Here is a 20,581-nt window from a genome sequence, read left to right as displayed (position 1 = left end):
GTTGACAGATGGCTACAGCTTCCGTTATCTATGGCAGGTAGAATCGCTATCATAAAGATGATAGTGCTCCCCAAATTTTTATATTTTTTTAATAATATCCCCATACCCCTCAGAGCTTTTTTGCCACATTGCGATCCCATCTGGTTCGATTGGTCTGAGGCAGGAAACAGCCGCGGGTCCGATGGAAGATACTCACTCTTCCGTACGATAGAGGCGGATTAGGAGTACCCGATTTTTATCTATATCACCTGATTGCACAATGCGCCCATGCCTATGCCTGGTATGACCCTGACGCGCGGATTCCATTTCTACGCCCGGAAGCTGATTTTGTTCTTCCTGACCGCTTTCAGCGGTTCTGCCTAGAGGTGAACCCAGGAGCCTGGTCGATATACAAACGGTCTCGACCACTAGATGGGCATGGAACAGGCTCCTGCGCTACACGGGCCAGTCCCATGTATATTCCTCGTCCCTTCAATTGCCAAATACCCGTTGGCTTCCCTTAACGGGCGAGAAACTCATGCAATGCACATTGACTACGTTTGCAATCACCAAGGTGGGTGATTTGTACCCAGGCGGGCACACATTCTCGGTCTCGGAAGAGGCACGCTTCAGGGACGCCACATTCATGGATAAATTTGTTCTCAACCGTCTTTATTTATCAGCAAGATCCGAGATAAGGGGATTTCCACTGGAGCCTGCCTCTTTCGAGCCATTGACTCTCCTCATTGAGAAGGAAACAGGGGCACATATTATTTCCAAACTGTACAAACTGTGTATAGCACAGGTTCCCTGCATAGATGAGAAGCTGCGTTTGGAGTGGGAGTCCAACCTAGGACGCCCTATTTCGGATGATCAATGGTCCGACTGCTGTAAGGTCACTAAAAGAGTATCATTAAATAGTCGCCATAAGCTTTTACATTATAAGTTTCTTCGTAGAAGCTACATGACGCCGGCAAAACTACATAAAATTGACCCGGAGAGGCCACACATATGCTGGAAATGAGGCGCCCAACACGCTGATTGTGCCCACATGACTTGGACCTGTCCACGTATACAATCGTATTGGGTGCAGGTACACAAAATACTGGGGGAGATGCTTGGGCTTACTTTAGATCCTACCCCGGAAGTTGCATTGTTGGGGTATACGGTCAATTTTCCTAAGAGAGTCCGGAGGTTAGCATCCCTGGGTTTTCTGCTGGCAAAAAGAGAGACACAGGGCTGGCTTAATGGTTTGGCCTATTGCAGCACAAACAGCGAGATTTATTCTAGTCTACTTCCCAGCATAGCGCGCCCTAAAGATATCTGGGGTCCCTACAGAGCTTACATCGCGACACTGTCCACTGCCTCTACATCCCACTCAAATTCTGGGATTGTGCCCACGGGGGTTGGTTAGCTCATGTGGTCGGAGCATGGTCATGTCGGGCGGGGCATCGGGGACGCGAAGGTATCATCCAGCTCCCCCCCTGACAGGCTCAGATAGTGGAGTATGCCGATGTCAGAACCGCACTAATTTATGAGTGGCGCTTTGTTGCCCGGGAAAATATTTGAGGGGATAGGGCTATGCAAATGGAGTTGGAAAGTGGTGACAAGTCTGAGATAAGTTGCAAAGGCAGGGATTCTTTCATTGCAGAGACAGGAGTGTATACTGTAAAGGGAGACAGATGTGCTGTCATTGAAATGTGCTTCACACACCAAAGACAAATATAACTAACTGATGAGATCTTATTGTTGTTTTGATTATAAAAGACAAATAAAGTTTAAAAAAAAAAAAAAAAACTTCTCTTGCTTCAGATAAAGATTCAAGATCCTGAGCTCCAATATCGGACGCAATTTGCCGTCCTTTTTGGGAATCAGGAAATACTGGGAGTAGCATCCCTGACCCCACTCAAGCTCTGGAACCACCTCTATCGCACCTTTCTCTAGTAACTTCAGGACTTCCTCCTGTTGGAGAAGACGGTGGTTCTCTGAGCAAGCCCCTTGACAAGGAGGGTAATTTGGAGGGAATTCCCGAAAGGGAAGGGCATACCCATTTTCTTCAAGATCTAGAACCCAAAGGTCTGTAGTAACCGATTCCCAATCTTGTAGAAAATGGGTAAGCCGGCCCCCCACAGGACCAACATGATCCAGAATGGTGGATCTAGGCCTGCTTTGCGGTGGTGGGAGGGGCTGAGGAAGAGGAGGAGGAGAGCTGTCGGCCACGAGTGCGATCCCTGATTCTGCCTCTGTACCCCTTATACAGAGTGCTCTGCTGCTGTTGCTGCTGGGGCTGCCTATAAGTACGAAAGGCTGCCCTTCCGAAACCCCTGTACCTCTTGAACGAACCCCTTGACTGGGATTGAAGGCCCAAAGATTTAGCCGTAGCCTTACTTTCTTTAAAACGTTCAAGTGCAGCATCCGCCTTCTTGCCAAAGAGTCCGGGGCCATCAAAAGGCAAGTCCAGCAGCGTTGATTGAACATCAGGGAAAATTCTGATGACTTAAGCCACGCACTCCTCCTGGTGGCAACAGAAGATCCCATGACTCTTGCTACCGAGTCAGCTGTGTCCAATCCACTCTGTATAACCTGACGCGCTGCTGCCTGGGCATCCGAAAGGACCTCATTAAAACCAACCCTATCCTCCTCTGATAGTTTTGGGGCTAGCTGCTTCGCTGAATCCATGAGCGCATGTATATAGCGTCCCAAGAGGCAAGTGGGATTCGTAGATTTAAGGGCCATACTGGCGAGGAAAAGACCTTCTTGGCCGACTGATCCAGTTTTTTAGCCTTCCTGTCACTCGGGACCTGGGGAAACGAACCTGTAGATTTCTTTGAACATGCCGCCTGAACCACCAGACTCTCAGGAGACGAGTGAGAAGTTAAAAATTCTGGGTCCCCCGGAGCTGCCCTATACCTCCTGGCAATGATTTTCGAAACTGCTGCAGCAGAAAAGGGCTTACGCCACACCTCCATCACTGGCTCTATGATGGCTTTGTTAAAGGGAAGTAAAGGCTCAGAAACAGTAGTGGGAGAGCGCAGCACCTCCGTTAAAATGTTTGGCTTGAATTCAGCTGAAGGCAACTGCAGATCTATAAGTTCAGCTGCTTTTCTTATGACCGCATGGTATGGTGCCACATCCTTTGAAGGTGCATCAGAAGGAGGAGTAATCTCCCATTTAGGAGACAAGTCCAGGCCACTAGCCCCCTTCAACTCCTCAAAAACGTGGATCCACAGGAGCAGCTGGCGTCGAGCCGGAAAAAATGGCATGAAGGGGGCCTGAGGATAGGCTTTAGGAACCCCCAAACTGAAGGCCATAGGAGCCATAGGACCCGATGGTGCACCAGAGGGGTACATGGCTCTGGAGAATACCCCGTACATTGCATTAAGATAATGCGTGGGGTCCTGACCTGGTCCTGGGAACGCAGGATACTGTTCAGGCATCACCGGACGGTGGAATCTGTGGGGCCGAAGGCTCACCCGGAACTGGAAGCTCCTCAATCGGAGCCGGGGACGAAGCCGGAGCCGTAGATGGAACCGGCGTCGGAGATGGAGCCGGCGTCGGAGATGGAACCGGAGAATGTTCTGGTGAAGCCACTGGAGAAGACAGGCAAACAGGTGAATCCGGAACGGGTGAGGGAGATACAAAGTCCTTACGGAGTAGAGAGAGCGACTTCGATCTCGGAGCCGTACTCTTATCCGAGTGACGCTGAGAGGAATGCCTCCTCTTCTTCTTGTGCTTCCTGGATTTGGAAGCATGCCCCGAAGTCGACTTCGACCTCGATGTTGACCTCGTCCTAGATTTTCTCCGGCCTCTTTTCTCTTTCTTCATCCTCACGATGAAAAGCTTTGCTTCCCTCTCCTTGAGAGTCTTGGAACTCATCTTGCGGCAGCAAGAACATCCCTCTACATCATGGTCCGATGACAGGCACCATACGCAGTCGTCATGTGGATCCGTAATGGACATGTTTCCCACATTCACGACAGGGTTTGAATCCTGACTTCTTTATCGACATTTTCACAGAAGAAGACAAAGAGAAGCAGTAGAAAAAACAAAGTAACAGTGAAGCTACAGATAGCGATTCCCGAAATCCATTGGCGCGTAAAAAAAGGAACTGACTTCATCACGCCGACGAGGTCTTCTTATGGAGCCGGTGACGTCAGCGGAGTCGCGAGCGGAGCCGTGTCTCTGTGACGTCGTCTTCAACCTCATCGGCGTGGACTGCTACAAAAGTTTCCGAATGTTGCTGGCGCAGGGGATATTTCACAAGGTGAGGAATCCACTGGCAGATGTATCCATCAGAATTAGCTCTACTGGTTGAGCACAAATAGACACAATGCTTTCAGTGGACTTGCAGGCATTGCTTTTATGAAGGAAAAACAATAGGGCAGTTCCAAGAAATGTATACATGTGCAAAACACAACATTCTGTACAGGGACTTTGAACCCTATTCAGACCAACAAGGACTAAAACATTGTTGAGATTAGGATGTTATGCACTACTTATGAAAATCACCTGTTCCCCATGTAGGCCATTTGGTCCTTCCTCTCCTGGGGGTCCAGGTTCTCCCTAAAGACAAGAGAAGTAAAGCATACAGTCAGTACTTTACATGGAGGCCTACAGTGAGGTATCTTCAGAAACATGGATACTTAGATGTCAAAGTTATACCATATACCCTCTGTTTATTCTTATCAAATCATGTTTTTGGAAGGAAGCAGTGCAAACAATATATATCCAGTCTTCCCTCTATGATTATTCCACCAATCAGCAATTATTTTATTTCATCAACAACAATAAATAACACATTTATTCTGTTGCAGACAGAATGCAAACATTAAGATTTGATTCTGTCAGGTGGGATGCTCTGTTTACTTTTGCATTCAAGTACTGACCTCTGTCTGGAGGAATCCTTTCTGTGTGTGTTGGAGGATTACAATTTTCATGCACATTCAAAACTTGGCAGGAAGGATCAATGCTATCACTAAAGAATTGTTTCAATCACTATATCCTTTCACAAAGTGTCCTCATTGCAAAGAGGTGACCTTTAGGTCAGACAGGGAATTCAGAGGTTCTCTTAAGTTTGAAATGGCTGTGGAACACACCTCATACATATGGATGACATTTCTCTTGTGACTACTTGTACATAATAAAGTAAGAAAAACCATCAAGTACAGTTTAGTGATTTGGAGCCAGCACCTGCTTCTTGAATGGGCCTGCAATTGATTTATTTTCAAAGAACTTCCTCAATTTATTGAATATAATTCACCATCCTCGCCCAACTAACAAACAGTATGTGTTATGAATATGGTCTACATCAGAGAATTGTCTATGTATCTACTTTAATTAAATAGTAACCTGTCCCCTTGCAAATAGGACCTTTTATGTTTACGGGAATAAGAGGAAAACATTTCCAAATGGACAGTCCAAAGAGCCATATCTGTGCCGCATACTCACCTTCTCTCCTTTGTCCCCCGAAGGCCCTTCTACCCCAGCCAGGCCTTCCCTTCCCTGTAAAATAAGGGTAAATAAATACAATGACCTGAATGAAAAGCATTTCCAGGAACAAGTTAGTACAGGGATAGGTAAAATAGTGTTTTACTTACATTAGTACTGAACTGGATATGGTGTGCATGACCAGCTGCTACATCACATAAAATAAAACTGCCTGAGTTACCTCTAGCTGTATTTCCTGGACTGTACGATTACTGGTTGCAGTAGGCCAGCTTTGAAATTTATGTGTTAGTGTTAGATGCAGTAACTGTCTTAAAAAAACACTACCTGCTTTAGGTCACCATTAAGGGTCTTTCTGGAAACCTAGTTGTGATTATTGTACTGTAAGAAACCTGTCAACTATAAGTCACAATTGACCGTATTCAGTGTGATTACAGTTGTGTAAGAATACTGTCTCTTACAGATCGGCATTGCAGTGCATGCAGTTAGAGGTAGGTGGGTGCAGTTGCTTTGTTGTAAGAAAAAATCTGCTCCACGGAAGCATTGAGGGCACTCTGCTAGAGCTTTGTATACTTGCCGTAAAAAAACAATGGCAGATACAAGTCCACATTGAAAAGCAAGTTAGTAAAGGCAAGCTAAACAAACTGCTAAATATTGGATGCTATAGGTCAGCATTCAGGGATGCGGGCGATGATAGAGCTGTGTGTGTTACTATAAGAAGACAGGCTGCTGGGGGGCCTGTAGGATAAGAACACCATCTACTACATTATAGGAAAATTGGCTACTGCTGCCTAGGATGGAGACAACACCAGAAGAGGGTGTTATAAAGTAAAAATCCAAGTGCTACAGGTTAGCATTGAATAGCATACTGTTAGACCCTAGATGTGGTTGGTCACCTGTAACAAAATCAGCTGCTATAAGTTAGAAATGAGGGACATGTTGGTGCAGCTACTTTAAGTTTACTGCTACTGTTACAGGTCACCACTGCAGTGGGTTCTGGCAAAAGTAGGTGTGGTTAATGTAATGAAATAAAACTCACCTGCTATAGGTCACATTGGTAGAAATAAGTGTGACTACTTGTCCGTGAGAACAGTAACAGCAATACAGAGTTAGCTGGTAGAGGTAGGTGTGTTCACAGTAATGCAATAACAGTGGCTTCATTCAAGACAGTATTTACGGGATATGTTTAATGTTTAGTAACAGCACTAACTAGTTCAAGTCAGCACTGAGGGGTTCTCTAATAGATCTAGGTGTGTTATTGCACTGTACAAACATCATCTGCTAGAGGACAGCACTGAAGAGTGCAGTGATAGAAATAACTGTGGTTACTGCTCTATATCATAACAACATAAACCTCTTGAGGTCAGAATTGTGGGTTAAACTGGTAGAGGTAGGTGTGGGTACTGTATACTGTGTGTATGCATTAGCATTTCTATAGTGCAAACCTAGCTGAAGAACAATGTAGCACTTTACATTACAGTATGAAAAACTGACCAACTAAAGAGAAAGCATCTAAAACCAAATTCATTAGTGGAGAAAGGTGGCGTGAAACAATCCCCATTGACAAAATAAGCTACAACATGTCAGCACTGAGGGGGATTGCCTGTCGGAGTGAAAGACCGCCCACTGTGTAGACGGTTTGTGCAATACTGCTGATTTTCACATTTTCCTGACTGATTTTTTTTTTTTTTTTGCATCAGTGAAATCCCCCACAAAGCACAAGGCTCTGCATGAAAATTGTACACAACAGGTGTACCACCACACATTATGGATAGTAGCTACTGATCACTCACTGGGTGATGTGGAGGGTAATAATTGGTGGCAGCGTAGACCAATTATACCAATTATTGTCATTTATCACTGGTGGACTGGGGTCACAATACCGCAACAGTAAAGCGGAACTAAAAAATACTCCCTTTTAGCACTTGACTTTCTTAGGGTTGCTGGTAAGCACTAAAGGCTTCCTCTAGGAAGTGGTGTGGGTTTTCGAATTACAGATACAGTATCACATCTCTGAAAAATATAACAAACAGAAGCGCTTAGCACCTCCTGGACCCGAGAACCAACCCAAAACACTATTTCAGCTCCTTAGCGCTAGTCATTATAGATTAGTTTAACACTGAACCTACAGCCAGGTTATCCTATGGGCAAAGATTCGGCTGTGCTCAAATCTCCTCAGGAGCACTTGGCTCTACAATGCCTCAAATTCTTTTACCAAATTAAATCAAAGGCCAAAACTCATGTTCCTGAGAGTATTCATATGCAGCGACTTCATTTCAGTTTCAGAGTTGGAACGTACTACACAATCAACCTAATTTACTTTCTATGAAACCAAAAGACGGTAAAAGGTTTTGTTTGTCTTCCCAGTGGTGCCCATTTAGTGGGAGTGTTTCAATCCGGGGATTCATCACCGGTGTCCGGTGAAGGACAGCACTGAAATCCATGCCTAATACCTATAAGTTACACAGGGAGAGTCAGTTTGTGGCTAGGATGCCAGTTCACTATAGGAATCCCTTATGCTGGAATGAGGTAGTGAGGCCCTAATCCCAGTACCAACTGTCTGTAGTTGTGATTTCTTGTTGTGACTGAGGCACCCATAACTGGCATAGGAAAGTCAAAGGCCAATAAAATACTGACATGGACAAGGTGTCTTGAGTGGGAGATTAAACTGCAATATCAAAGCAGCTGCTGGGGATAGAGTGATGATTCCAACAATTCTGGATTCAGGGACATCTACAGGCAGCACTCAACAACAGGGTTCAAAGTAGGGAGTCTTCAAGATTTCCAGGAATGGCCAGAAGGGTAGGAACAGACACCCTATCGGTACACAAGGTTAGAGGAAGGTGAGGCACCCTTTATGAAGATTTAGATCAATGGAGCCCCCCTTTGGTACAGAAGTTGTCATGCTTGGTTCACCGTCAGCTTCTTGTGGGTACCTCATGTTTGCAGTGTAATTTCAGTCCATCAAGACTGTGTTACATAGGTCTTATCAGGCAGCTGGGCTTTGTCAATTGCAAGGGCACGCACTCCAACTCTTTGTTAAAGCAGGTAAGTCCCTCTGTCTCCACAGTTTCTAATTGGTGTCTTTGACAGACTGAGGCTCAGTGTGGAGATGCAGTAGAGGTTGTAATCTTGGCTATTTGTTTTGTTTTCTCTTCTTTTGTGCTGAGGCACAGGTCCTCTTTAATGAAAAGTGGAAGCACTGTACAAAATACTGGTTAGTGAAGTCTGTATTTATCTTAGCCTAATCACCCGACCTGCCAAATAAAGTGGATTACACCTTTTGAATTTGTAAAGGCCTTTTTTTCCTTGGAGTGGCATGACACTGGTGTGATTAACTCAAGTCCAGGTGATGCAAAACTAATGCGTATCCTGTTCCAGGCGGATGTGGAAGCGTTTCAGAAATGATGACGATCTCCACAGAGATACAGGCTCAAAATCAAAAGAGGGAGAGGAAAGTTTCATTCTTGCAGGGTAACTGCAGCTACACACACTCAACAGGAGCAACTGGTTTCTGGGAGAGAGGTGAGGTGCACGTGCAGGCCGCAATGTCTGAAATGTATATTGATAGACCGGCACAAAGAAGACCCACATCTAGTGCAGCTGACACTTGTGGAGTCCAATGGGCTCTACTATTACTCATCCAGGGACATCTAAAACCATACAAACACACGCTGCCTGTGGTGATGGAGGGTGTACAGGGTAGGCAGAGGCTACAAGAGCCCAACCATAATGGTTGAGGTCATTTGCCACTGATGTCCTGGGGCCCATTTTATTATGGCTACACTGATTAATAAGAATGCAAATGCAGTGCTGTAAACTCGGTTACAAATTTCACTAAGGTCTTACACCCCACTTATGGTAATACCTATCCCCACTATAGGTGAAATCTAATGACTACAGACCAAGTAGGCATAGTTGTTGATTGAGCACAGGGGCAGATTTCTTCAAATATCCCACTGATCAAATGGGTAAATCAGTTCAATGTCTTTTTCCCCCCGTTACAGTTACTTGTCAAAAAGTCTGAAGTCCATGTGGCAAACTCATCTGTGTGTTGTAATCTTTTGCTCAAGTGGCAGGTTACATCCTGCTTTTACCTGCTGGTTTGCATTGCATGTCTCTCAGTGCAGCAGGCCCAGTTTGAGTACCTGACCTCACTCACAGTGGTTGCATCACTTCTGTGGGGGATCGTAACGGTGATCACGCATTAGAACAAGGACCACGGGATGAAGTCAGCACAGCAGGCCTGTACAGAAGTACTCATCTTCAGCAATGGTGGCCTCCTCGGCAGAGTGCTGGCAGATGCTCAACTACTGCTGTTGCAGCCCCCAAGGTGAGGCATCTGTGATGGTCCATCTTCAGCATTTGCGGTATCCAGGCCGATAAGGGAAATCCACTTTTGCTGTGATGTGACTACTCCCCCAAAGTGAGCAACAACAGCATAACTCTCTTGGACGCATGGCAGATTGCTGGTTGAAACAATGATTCTTGTTCTTGCAAATGTTTTGGCTCAATACACAAGGGGAACCGCTCCAGGAACACGCTCACAGCTTGGGTTGAACATGACTTTCCACTCTGTTGGTAGTCAGCTTTCTCTGGGTTCTCTCCATTCCGGGAATATGCTGGGCTTCTCCTTCTGGACAGGTTCTTTTCTACTAGGGTCAGAAGCAATCCTTCCCTCTCTTGGCAGTCAGGCAGACTGCCAAGCACTTTAGGAGAACCATCACGTGCTCCAGCAGAAAGTACAGGAAGTTAGAGTCTAGCGTTCATGTAGACACAAGCCTTGGTCAGACAGCAGCTCTTGGAGTATTCTGAGGAGTGTGCTCTTCCTTAATAAAGAAGAACTGCAATCTGGAACAAAGTGGGTGGTTTGGATATCAGGTGTGTATACATTTACCCCAACAGGGATGTAGATTCACAGTCTAAAGGCTTAAGAAGCTGAATGGGGAAGTTCTCTTTCAAATGTCATTGTTTTAAAACTGTTTTTCGGACACAGCCTGTGTGAAAAGTGATAGTTCTTTATAGCAGGTATCAATGGGGTTGTTGCAAGCAAACAAGGGCAAAATGGAGTGTGAGATCTCTGCACCTGGCTATCATCAGCCTTCCTGAAGCAGCAATCGGAGAAAAATAAAATGGCAGACACAACCAAGGAACATTTCACCTTGAAAAGAAATTGCAGTCCCACACCTCACATCTACCATATGGCAGTGTTCAGGAAGAACTAATCAAGAGCCCTTTTCTACAAGGTCCTCACCGGATTTTTAAGGGAAGACCTCGCTGCTTACTTTGGAACCTTGAATTTATCCCTTGCATCTTGTGCTGTGCTCCAATGTTACACGTTTAAAGTAGTGCTACATACATTTCAATACCTACATAGTACACACACTTATTTTATACTGCTATGTCATACACAACTGGCATGCTTGCTATCAAGGTATGGCCTGTCCTATATAAAAAAAACTAGACAAATAATTGTTGTGAACATGTGAAGAGAATCCACAGACCATACTCAAGACTCACAAGATGAAAGCAGCCTAACCGCAAGAGTGAAAACATGTGGTCATGCAGTGATAGGACGATGGTTCGTAAGCCCAGCAAACATCTAGATGCTTTTGTGTGCATTAAGCGAGTACAAGTGAGGCACCTACTGGGTATCCACTGGGGCCAGCGGGTCCTAATTCTCCGGAAGGTCCAAGATTTCCTTTAGGGCCAGGATTTCCTGGGCTTCCGTCAGGGCCTGGAGTACCTACTGGGCCCTGTAGAATTAAAACACTTGGTGATGTGTTTGTAAATAAAACATAGTCATTATGAAGGAAGATTACAAATGGATACTTAATTATTGATGGATGGCAAAGCACAAGCGTATGTCTGTTTTGAAAATGAACACTATGAAATTAAAAAGAGATGATGTTACTGGCTTACAGACAATGATAAGTTAGATGCCATTTGATAGGTGGCATTTGCTAGTGCTACGGCATTTTGAGGCAGAGGAGCTGGCCTTCCATTGTGAATAATGACTGTTCATATCACCTAACTAGTCAGAGTTAAAAGCACAACTTCTGGAATGGGGAAGACAAGCACTTCAACCTTCACAGGTTACACCTAACAGATGAGCCCCAATCAGGGTGAAACCGGTCTTAAGTTGCTTGTGTTTTGGTTCAGGGAGGACCTGGCCAGGCAGTTCAGGCTGGACTGTTCCTATTGGAGCAGTGTTGAGACAGATTTGCATATGGGTGGGTCCAAACTGAGGTGGCATGTTGAACAAAAAAACAATGGGATGGGATTCTACTAAGAGTGATTGACACTGGTTAGACAAATTGCAACAGAATAACCTACTTTTTAAGTTGAATTAATAATTGCAGAATTGTTCGTTGTCACTTAATATTTGGGCACTCCAGGCATGAATCAGAGAACACTAACAACAAGAACTGTGTTATTTAAAACAATCATCAAAGCAGTACTGCACAGAGTTCACTTACAGGCAATCCAGGCAGGCCTCTGGAGCCCGGATCTCCTGTTCGTCCCTGAAAAATGTAAAGCAATATTGTTTAGAAAAACATTGCCAAAAGGTCACAAAAACCAACCCAATACTGCACAAAGCTCCAATCTCATATTCCCTTTTTCATGTAGCACTTCAGTCTCAACCCAGCATGTCTTGTTTAAATGGTTTTACTTCTGCAGTGCTTACATCCGCTTTTCTCATTCATATGCATACAATTTCTATAGTACCAACTTAAACTTTATTTATAGCTACTTGATTTCTACAAAGTCTCCATCAGTCTACTGCATCAAAATGGAAGGGTATCCTTTACTTACAGCTTTGCTTCAACCACCTCCACCTTCCACCTTTTATTGACTACTCATGTTGCTATACCTATGGTCAAGGGTTTCTTGGCTGATGCCTCGGAGGCCTTCCTTCCTGCTCTGGAAGGGGACACAGCCCATGCTCGCTGTCAGCCTGCACTTTCCACAAAGAATTTGTTCCCACTCTTCTGGACAAACATTTCAGTGGTGTTGGTGTTTCCATACTCCCTGATCTCTGCACACTCTCTCTCTGTTCCCTTCCCATCAAGTATTTGCAGTGTTAGGGATAGTTCCCTAAATACCTGAGGGCAGTGGTAGATCTCGTTTGTTTTGTCAACCACTCTGGATAAATGGAACCAGGCTGTGCCTTGTTCTGTGGTTTTTGCCAGGCCTCCTTAGCTGGAGTAGAGCCATAGTGAAGCCATAAGTGTTGGTGCATCTGCCGCCATCACATCACTGGTAGCATTCAAAATCAACTTGTTCCTACCACTATCTAGATTGGCTATCAAAAAGCACGGCATGAGGGAAAGTTCTCTGCCAATAGTAGTTCTAGTTCTCAGGATTGGACATGATGACATTGGTGCTAGGTATGCCAGTATTAAAAAGGCCCATGATCCATCATAGTTAGAGATCATGGGACACCGCTCCTGGTTGGAATGCAGAGCCTTCGACCCCCCTGTAGCACTGGGCAGTTTTAGTGGGAGGAGAGGTCAGTGCATGTATTACACTGTGTCTCCCCAACTAAGAGCACAGGGGTGGCCCTACCACAGCTCTGCCAGAGCTCCAACAACTTTCTCAATAGACCATGCCTCTTTGCTTGCTTGCTCAGGATACTCTAGTTATCGATTTAGGTCCGCCTAGATCAAGGTAGGGTTGAATTAATTTACACATAAAAGAACAAGTTACTTACCTTCGGTAACAAATTATCTGGTAGGGACAATATCTAGCTGCAGATTCCTTACCTTTGAATTTCCCAGGCATCAGTCTGGATACAGAAACGTTTGCGTGAGCAGTACCCCTGCACACCGTTGGGTGGCTCCGTTCGGTTCAGCGTGGTGTCGTCGGTGTCATTGGCGCTGATGTGACATTGCGGTTGCCTATGCAGGTGCAACCCAGGTGTGCTAAGCCAGTTACTTTTCACAACTTTCCACATCAGAAGCGCAGGGCCATGAAGTGAACAGAGTAGCGTGTGTCCAAACTAGGGCCCTAAACAGGCACCAACCCTAGCCTTAAAAATGTGTCTAAAGAGCAGGGAGGCATGGTTGGGTCTGTAAGGAATCTGCAGCAAGATATTGTCTCTACCAGATAATGCGTTACCAAAGGTAAGAAACGTAGTCATCTTTAAGAGACTTCTAGCTGCAGATTCCTTACCTTTGAATAGATACCCACATCATAGCATCTAGGTGGGGGGCTGCGGACAAATAGACTAAACTAAGAAGTCCTGTAGGACCGAATGGGTGGACGCCCATGTTGCTGCCTGACAGATGTCCAGGACTGGAACACCATGAGCCAACGTTTTGGTTGCAGCTTTACCTCTGGTGGAATGGGCCCGTAAGCCCTCATGAGGCAGCTTTTTGGCCACGGCGTAGCAGATCTTGATGCAGAGAATGACCCAGCGTGAAATGGTTTGTTTCTGAACTGCACAACCTTTTTTCTCTTCAAGGAAGAATTGGTAGTCCACCAGAACTCTTTTTTGTTGTCAAGGCAGAACAACAACACTCTTTTTGGGTCTAGGCTGTGGAGTCACTTCTCCTCATTAGAGGGATGTGGAGGAGTATAAAAGGTGGGCAGGGTGACAGTTTGTCTCAAATGGAATAGGGACACCACCTTAGGCAGGAAAGCAGCAGGGGTGCAAAGCACCACCCATCCGGATATACCATAAGATAGGGAGGCTTGGATGATAAAGCCTGCAACTCACTCACCCTCCTGGCAGATGCTATCGCCTCTAGAAAAGCTTTCTTGATGTGAGGCAGCCAGAGGGGACAATTGTAAAGCGGCTCAAAGGGAGCACACATGAGATAAGTGAGAACCAGGTTCAGATCCCACTGAGGCATTATAAAAGGCGAAGGGGGAAACATATGTGCAAGCCCTTTCAGGAACCTGTGTACAATAGGGAACTTAACCTTAAGTTAATTATTGGGAAATATACCGTAGCTAAAAAGTCTCCTATATATCTGGCCTTTATGGACCTAACCACAGCATTTGACAGTGTTAACCATTCAAAGCTGTGGTCCATTTTAATCTCTCTTGGCCTGGATGAAGCAATAGTGCACTTTTTGGCATAAGTCCATCGAGGTATGAAAGCCAGAATAAGAATCAACACCAAAGATGAAGCTTCAGAAGATGTTGACATTTGAGAAGCGTGAGACAAGGCTGTGATTTAGCCTCACTTTTATTTATTTTGTACATTACTAACTGTCACCCTTTTTCACTCACCACCACCCAAAGGTCCTTAAGATCAAAGTTTTTTTTTTACCAGCATTGCTATATGCTGATGATGCTGTGTTGATGGCCCGCACTGCAAAGGCGCTTTTTCTTTAAGTTAATGGCTTTGTAAAGTTTATGGCATCATTAGATCTACAAACACGTGGCCTAAGTTTTGGAATTGAGCAATGTCACCAAATTCAAATTCAAATTTTGTAGGAGGATCCTGGGGGTGCCGATCTATAGCTCTTGCTATGTATGTCACACTGAGCTGGGAATCCCCTATGTTGAGGATTATATTGGTGCCCGCTCATTGCTTCTTTGGCTTGTACTCTGGGAAAACATGGAGAGAGCCCTCACAAAAGATACCTTAAAAGATTGCCTCTCCTGTGACAAAGGTAGAAAATTCCCACGGTTAATGTATATTGAATCGCACCTGCACAAGACTGGCTGTAAACAATTGTTGGATAATCCAGGGGCCCCTCTCACCATTAATGAAAAGCAGCTGCACACCACTTGGTTTACATTTGCACATGCAGAAAGACTGAAGAGGGAGCATGGTAAATCCAGACTGACAGCCTATCTGGGCATAAACCCGGAAGGGCATGCCCAACCCCAAAGATACATGTCCAGTCCCGTGGGTCACTAGGAGCGCAGTCTGTTATTTTGCTTTAGGGAAGATACAATTAAGTACCTGTTAAGTTTCCCTCTAGGTTTTTCAAGCTAATCTAGATAATCGCCCCTGCCCATGAAACGGGAGGTCGGGTCAACATTACATTTTTCACTGTTTTGTGATTTTTGTTTTCTGTATACCAAAAGTATTTTACTAACATTAATTAAGAGGCTACACATTACTGATTTTAGAGAAGCTTATAATGTATTGCTTCAGCTGAATAACGTTCTTTATTGTGTCGGACTGTTTCTGAAAATTGCTGTGCGGGCACGGCAATCTATGTCAGCTTTATAGTTTTTAATAGGACATTGATCTAGAGACCTTTAGATTGCTTTATTTAGGAAGATAATGACTGATGCAAAAGAACTTGTCTGTTTTTAATTATTGATTCATTTTTAATGTGTGTACTTTTATGGCTGCTTATGTACCTGAATAAAGATTTGAACTGAATTGAATTCAATAGTGGACTTAAATAAAGAGGGTTGATCAGGCAGCCACAGGAAAGCAGAAAGAGCAGAAAGATAACCTTTAAGAGTGACCAGAGCAAAGCCCTGCTGGGCAAGCGCAGGAATAAAAAGAAAAATATCAGAAAGAGAGGCAGAAAAGGGGTCAATAGACTTTTCTGTACAATATTTAAAAAAATTTTGCTAACAGCAGGCATATACCATTTTGATGGAGGCCACCAAGATAACATTGCAAGCTTCAGGAGAAAGGTCAAAAGCTATCAACTGTCGCTGCTCAATCTCCACGCAAGGAGGCAGAGGTTGACAGTTCGGGTGGCGGACCCTTCCCTGCTGCCGTGACAAAAGATCCTCCCAAAGGAGCTGCCTGATTGGAAGGTCGATGCTCATTTTCAGAAGCTCGGGATACCAAACGGGGAAAGGTAGACATGCCGAGTGAGGAGGTGTTTACCTGCATGGTGGTGACTGCGGCCTGCCCGAAGGCGCTGACAGTGGAGGATGTCTGCCGTGCCACTGAGAAGGATGATGGGTTGATGAATGTGGCGCAGGTCATTGCAAGTGGGTGGAAGCTGTTCCTGCAGAATGCCAATCAATGGGATCCAGACGAGAAATACCGTCTGTCAGGGTTCTGGAAAGTGAGGGAACAGCTATGCTCCATGGATGAGGGCATAATCATGAGGGAGCATCGAATGGTAAAGCTCAAATCGCTGGAGAGTTGAGTAGTGGAGTAGGCACATGAGGGGCATCATTCATTGAAAAAACAAAGGCCTGGATGAGAGAAAAGGATTATGTTACCTACCCAGTAAGCATCTGTTCTTGGCATGTAGAGCTGTAGATTCACATGCCTACAACCCACTGCCTGAGGCTTAGGTAATCCACCCCTCTTGCAGGGTGCACTTGCGCTCAGGTGAGGATAGAGTGGCATGAGCCCTGCACTGCTACAGTGTCTAAGTCCATTCGTAGACATTGTAAGTGTAGTAAAGCCATAAAGAGTATATGGTCTGGTAGTTGGTCATTATGAGCTCCACAGTACCATAATGGCTTTACTAAAACCTGGGAAGTTTGATAGCAAATGTCTCAGTACATTAAACCCACACTGATGGCAGTGTGGAATTTAATGTACAATGCACTCAGAGGGCATCTTAGAGATGCCCCCTGAAAAACGAACAGCCCTGGTGTGGTTCCTGAATGGTTGCCTGCCATTTGCCACCACCAGACAGGTTTCTTGACCCCTGGGTAGAGAGCCTCTGCTCTCTGAGTCCAGAAACAAAGCCCATCCTGGGCAGAGGTGTCATGCCTCCTACTCCAGGATGGGTTGGGTTCACAAAGGGGTTGCCTCAAAGACCTGATGCCTTTGTGAGCTGTCCCTGCCTTTTGCTGCGTCCAGCAACTGGCTCCCACCAGCTCTGCCCCCCACTTTGGGCGGGGGAATCGTCAGGAACACCAAGCTAGGAAGAGAGGTGTGCCCAACTTTGCCAACCCCACCCCTCAGGTGGGGGAGGCGGGGTGAAGGACACATCTCAGTCCCCTCCATCTGGATGGTGGCATACTAGGGGGTGTGGTAGGAAGCTGGCTCTGTATATACTAGACCAAAATGAGGTACAGTGTGCACAGAGTCCAGTGGAACCCCAAAGGTAGGCAGAGGTAAAAGTAGATAAAACCTTGCCCTCTATTTGTGGTAATGTAGGCGAGCAGTAAGGCTTTAACAGAGGGTAGTGTTAAGCATTTGTTCTACACTCTCAGACAGCAAATGATGTCACACACTCAAAGACAGAATTCAGACCAATTTGTTTGTATAAAAAATATTATTTAGTTATATTTATTTTCTAGAACCAAGCAAGCCTGGTACAGGTAAGTGTAAATGGAATGTAATGTCAAATGTGATGATTAGCCCCCTACCTAGTGTGCACAAAAAATGCAAATGGAAACGTAGTGTAATTTGTACTTTAATACAACATATATACAGTTGTATGCTGTGCTGGATGTAAAACGAATAAAGATTATTAAAAAAAGAGGACAATAAAAAAAAAAGTGTAAATGGTACTTTTCAAGGCAGGTTGAACAATACAAGCAAGCTGAATGAAAATTTCTTTGTTACAGGTTTGTACCTCTTTTCAACACAGTGGAAATTACTGTTAGATTACTTTTGATTAACTTACAGATTACTTTATGGATTACTTTTTCTACTCAGTGTGATATGCCTAGATATCAAACTGGGACATTTCCTAGAGAAAAGTTAAGTAAAGCAGTTTTTAGTTATTATCATTTTTCAAGTTCTCATACAAAACCAACTCCACACTTGGAACAATTTTCAGGGCAGGGCAATGCAGAAAGCACTCGTCAGGCTGTGGTGCGTTCCAATACTCCCACCATCAAGAATACTACCCCCGTAGCATAGAGTGGTGGTATGAAGACTCAACCATTACCACTTTCTTCCCCGGGGAGGTAGAACTGTTTATGTAGAGGGAACCACAGAGGACAGCAAAGAGCAATACAAGATTCTGGACTTATGGGTGAGAATTATTCCTCTTTTGGAAATAAATTTGGGGGGCAGGATTTGCTTCCTTCTTCACAACTCGTGGTAAATTACCCAAAATCCATGGGTTCTCAAAACTGTTCAGGGGTACAAACTGAAGTTTTTACGAAACCCCTCACCGGTCTCTTCCCCATACGTACTGTTTTTTTCACTAAGCAAGCAGACGTTTATAACGTCAGAAATTCAGATACTCTCACACAAACAGGCGTTTTGCCCAGCTGTTTCACACCGCAAGGGATTATTCAGTGCCTTCTTTCTAGTAGAGAAAAAGGTGGTGGTTACCGTCTGGTTTTGAAAGTCACTGCCTTGGTTGTTTACAGCCATTTCAAGGTAGAAAAGATTCTCCTTCTTCTAGATATTCTTCAAGAGAGCAACTGGATGGGCCGTTTGGATCTGAGGACGCTTACTTCTCAGTCTCCATATTTCCTCCACATAGGGAGTTCCTGCAGTTCCAGTGGCAAAGCTGCAGTTTCAAATTCAAAGTCCTGCCCTTCGGTCTCTCGTCAGCTCCTGGGTACTTCACCAAACTGATGAGACAGGTGGTGGAACACCTCAGAGCAAGGGAAGTTCACCTGATTGTTTACCTTGACAATCTCATTCTGACTGCGCAAGAGCAGCAGTCAGTGTTGCTGCACCTGTCCTGGGCCATTCAACTCTTGCAGGACTTGGGCCAAAAACCCAGGTGACCCCCGCCTCTGCAAAACCAGATCGTTTTGTGATAGGCAATTCTGATGTCACCTCAATACATTTTGGGCCCTTGCCTGTCGTGGGTACTTGGGCCTCCCACACGAGTGAGGCACCATTTTTATCGGGAGACCTGGGGACAACGCTGGGTGGTAGAAAATTTGTGTCAGCCCGGTGATGCCACAACTTTCCCACACAAAAAACTGTGGAAAAAGTGATTTTTTCAGCTAATTATGAGGTTTGCAGGGGATTCTGGGTAAGAAAATGTTTAGGGATCCACGCAAGCCATACCTCCCTGGAATCCCCCGGGTGTCTTGTTTTCAGAAATGTGTGGGTTTGGTAGGTTTCCCTGGCTGGCCGCCGAGCATGGGGCCAAAAACCCAGGTGACCCACCTTGCAAAACCAGGTTGTTTTGTGATAGGCAATTTTGATGTCGCCTCAATACGTTTTGGGCCCTTGCCTGTCGTGGGTACTTGACCCACCCACACAAGTGAGGTACCATTTTTCTCAGAAGACTTTGGGAAATGTGGGCTGGGTGGAATTTTGTGAATCCACGCAGTTTCCAGAACTTTCCACCTCAGAAATGTAAGGAAAGTTTGGTTTTTTGGACACATTTTGAGGTTTGCAAGGGATTCTGGGTAACAGAAGCTAGTGAGAGCCTGACAAGTCACCCCATCCTGGATTCCCCTGGGTGTCTAGTTTTCAAAAATGTATAGGTTTGATGATTTTCCCTATGTGCCAGCTGTGCTGGGCCCAAAATCGACAGGTAGGCACATTGCTAAAAAAAAGTCTGTGCATAGTGGGTTTTCTGCCGCGCCGGGGGGAATCGGGGGAGGGGTGGGGGGTTGCCCCGATATGTCCCCAAGGGGGGCAGAATGACTGTGGCTAGTTTTTGGGGGGTGGGGGCATTGGTATGCCCATTCTGGGCAGCCCCCATCCCCACGCATAAAAAAGCCAGCGTAATCGCTGGCGCCTAGTGGGCTTTCTGCTCCCCCAGGGGCAGATCAGGGGCCACTGCCCCCATCTGACCCCCCTGGGGGGGCAGAAAGACTGGGATTTCTCTTTGGGTGGGTATTGTCATGCCCATTTTGGGCAGCCCCTACATGAATACCCAAAAAATCCTGGTTTCTAGTGGGCTTTCTGGCCCCCCCCCGGGGGGGTGGGGCAGATTGGGGGCTACCACCCCCATCTGCCCACCAGCCAGGGGGGCAGAAAGACTGTCATTGGTGCGGGGTGGGTGGGGCATTGGCTTGCCCATTTTGGGCAGCCCCCACCCTAATTCAAATTGCCCCCCAAAAAATCCCTGGCTTCTAGTGGGCTTTTTGCCTCGGGGGGGGGGGGCAGAAAGACTGTAATTGTTACAGGGGTGGGTGGGGGCATTGGCTTGACCGTTTTGGGCAGCCTCCACCCTAATTCAAATTGCCCCCAAAAAATCCCTGGCTTCTAGTTGGCTTTTTGACCCCCATCTGCCTCCCAGAGGGGGCAGAAAGGCTGAAATTGTGGAAGGGGGGTGGGGCATTGGCTTGCCCGTTTTGGGCAGCCACCACACAATTAAAATTACCCCTCAAAAAATCC

At 45.6% G+C, this 20,581-nt stretch overlaps 1 protein-coding gene across 4 annotated transcripts in view; it reads right to left on the bottom strand.

Moving 5' to 3' along the window:
• LOC146868589 (uncharacterized) overlaps positions 1-20,581 on the bottom strand; it is a 1,503,661-nt gene that overhangs the window by 541,207 nt on the left and 941,873 nt on the right. For all 4 annotated transcript variants that reach the window (XM_085611695.1, XM_085611716.1, XM_085611705.1 and 1 more), the window contains 4 exons: positions 11,904-11,948; positions 11,073-11,180; positions 5,428-5,481; positions 4,489-4,542 (listed from right to left, as the gene is read on the bottom strand). In XM_085611695.1, coding sequence (XP_085467821.1) covers positions 4,489-4,542; positions 5,428-5,481; positions 11,073-11,180; positions 11,904-11,948 — 261 coding nt within the window. The remainder of the gene's footprint in view (positions 1-4,488; positions 4,543-5,427; positions 5,482-11,072; positions 11,181-11,903; positions 11,949-20,581) is intronic.

This window comes from Triturus cristatus, chromosome 1_2 (genome assembly GCF_964204655.1).
Source record: "Triturus cristatus chromosome 1_2, aTriCri1.1, whole genome shotgun sequence".
In the NCBI taxonomy this organism is placed as follows: domain Eukaryota; kingdom Metazoa; phylum Chordata; class Amphibia; order Caudata; family Salamandridae; genus Triturus; species Triturus cristatus.
Note: the sequence above shows the minus strand (reverse complement) of the source record. Positions and strands in the feature narration are given on the sequence as shown.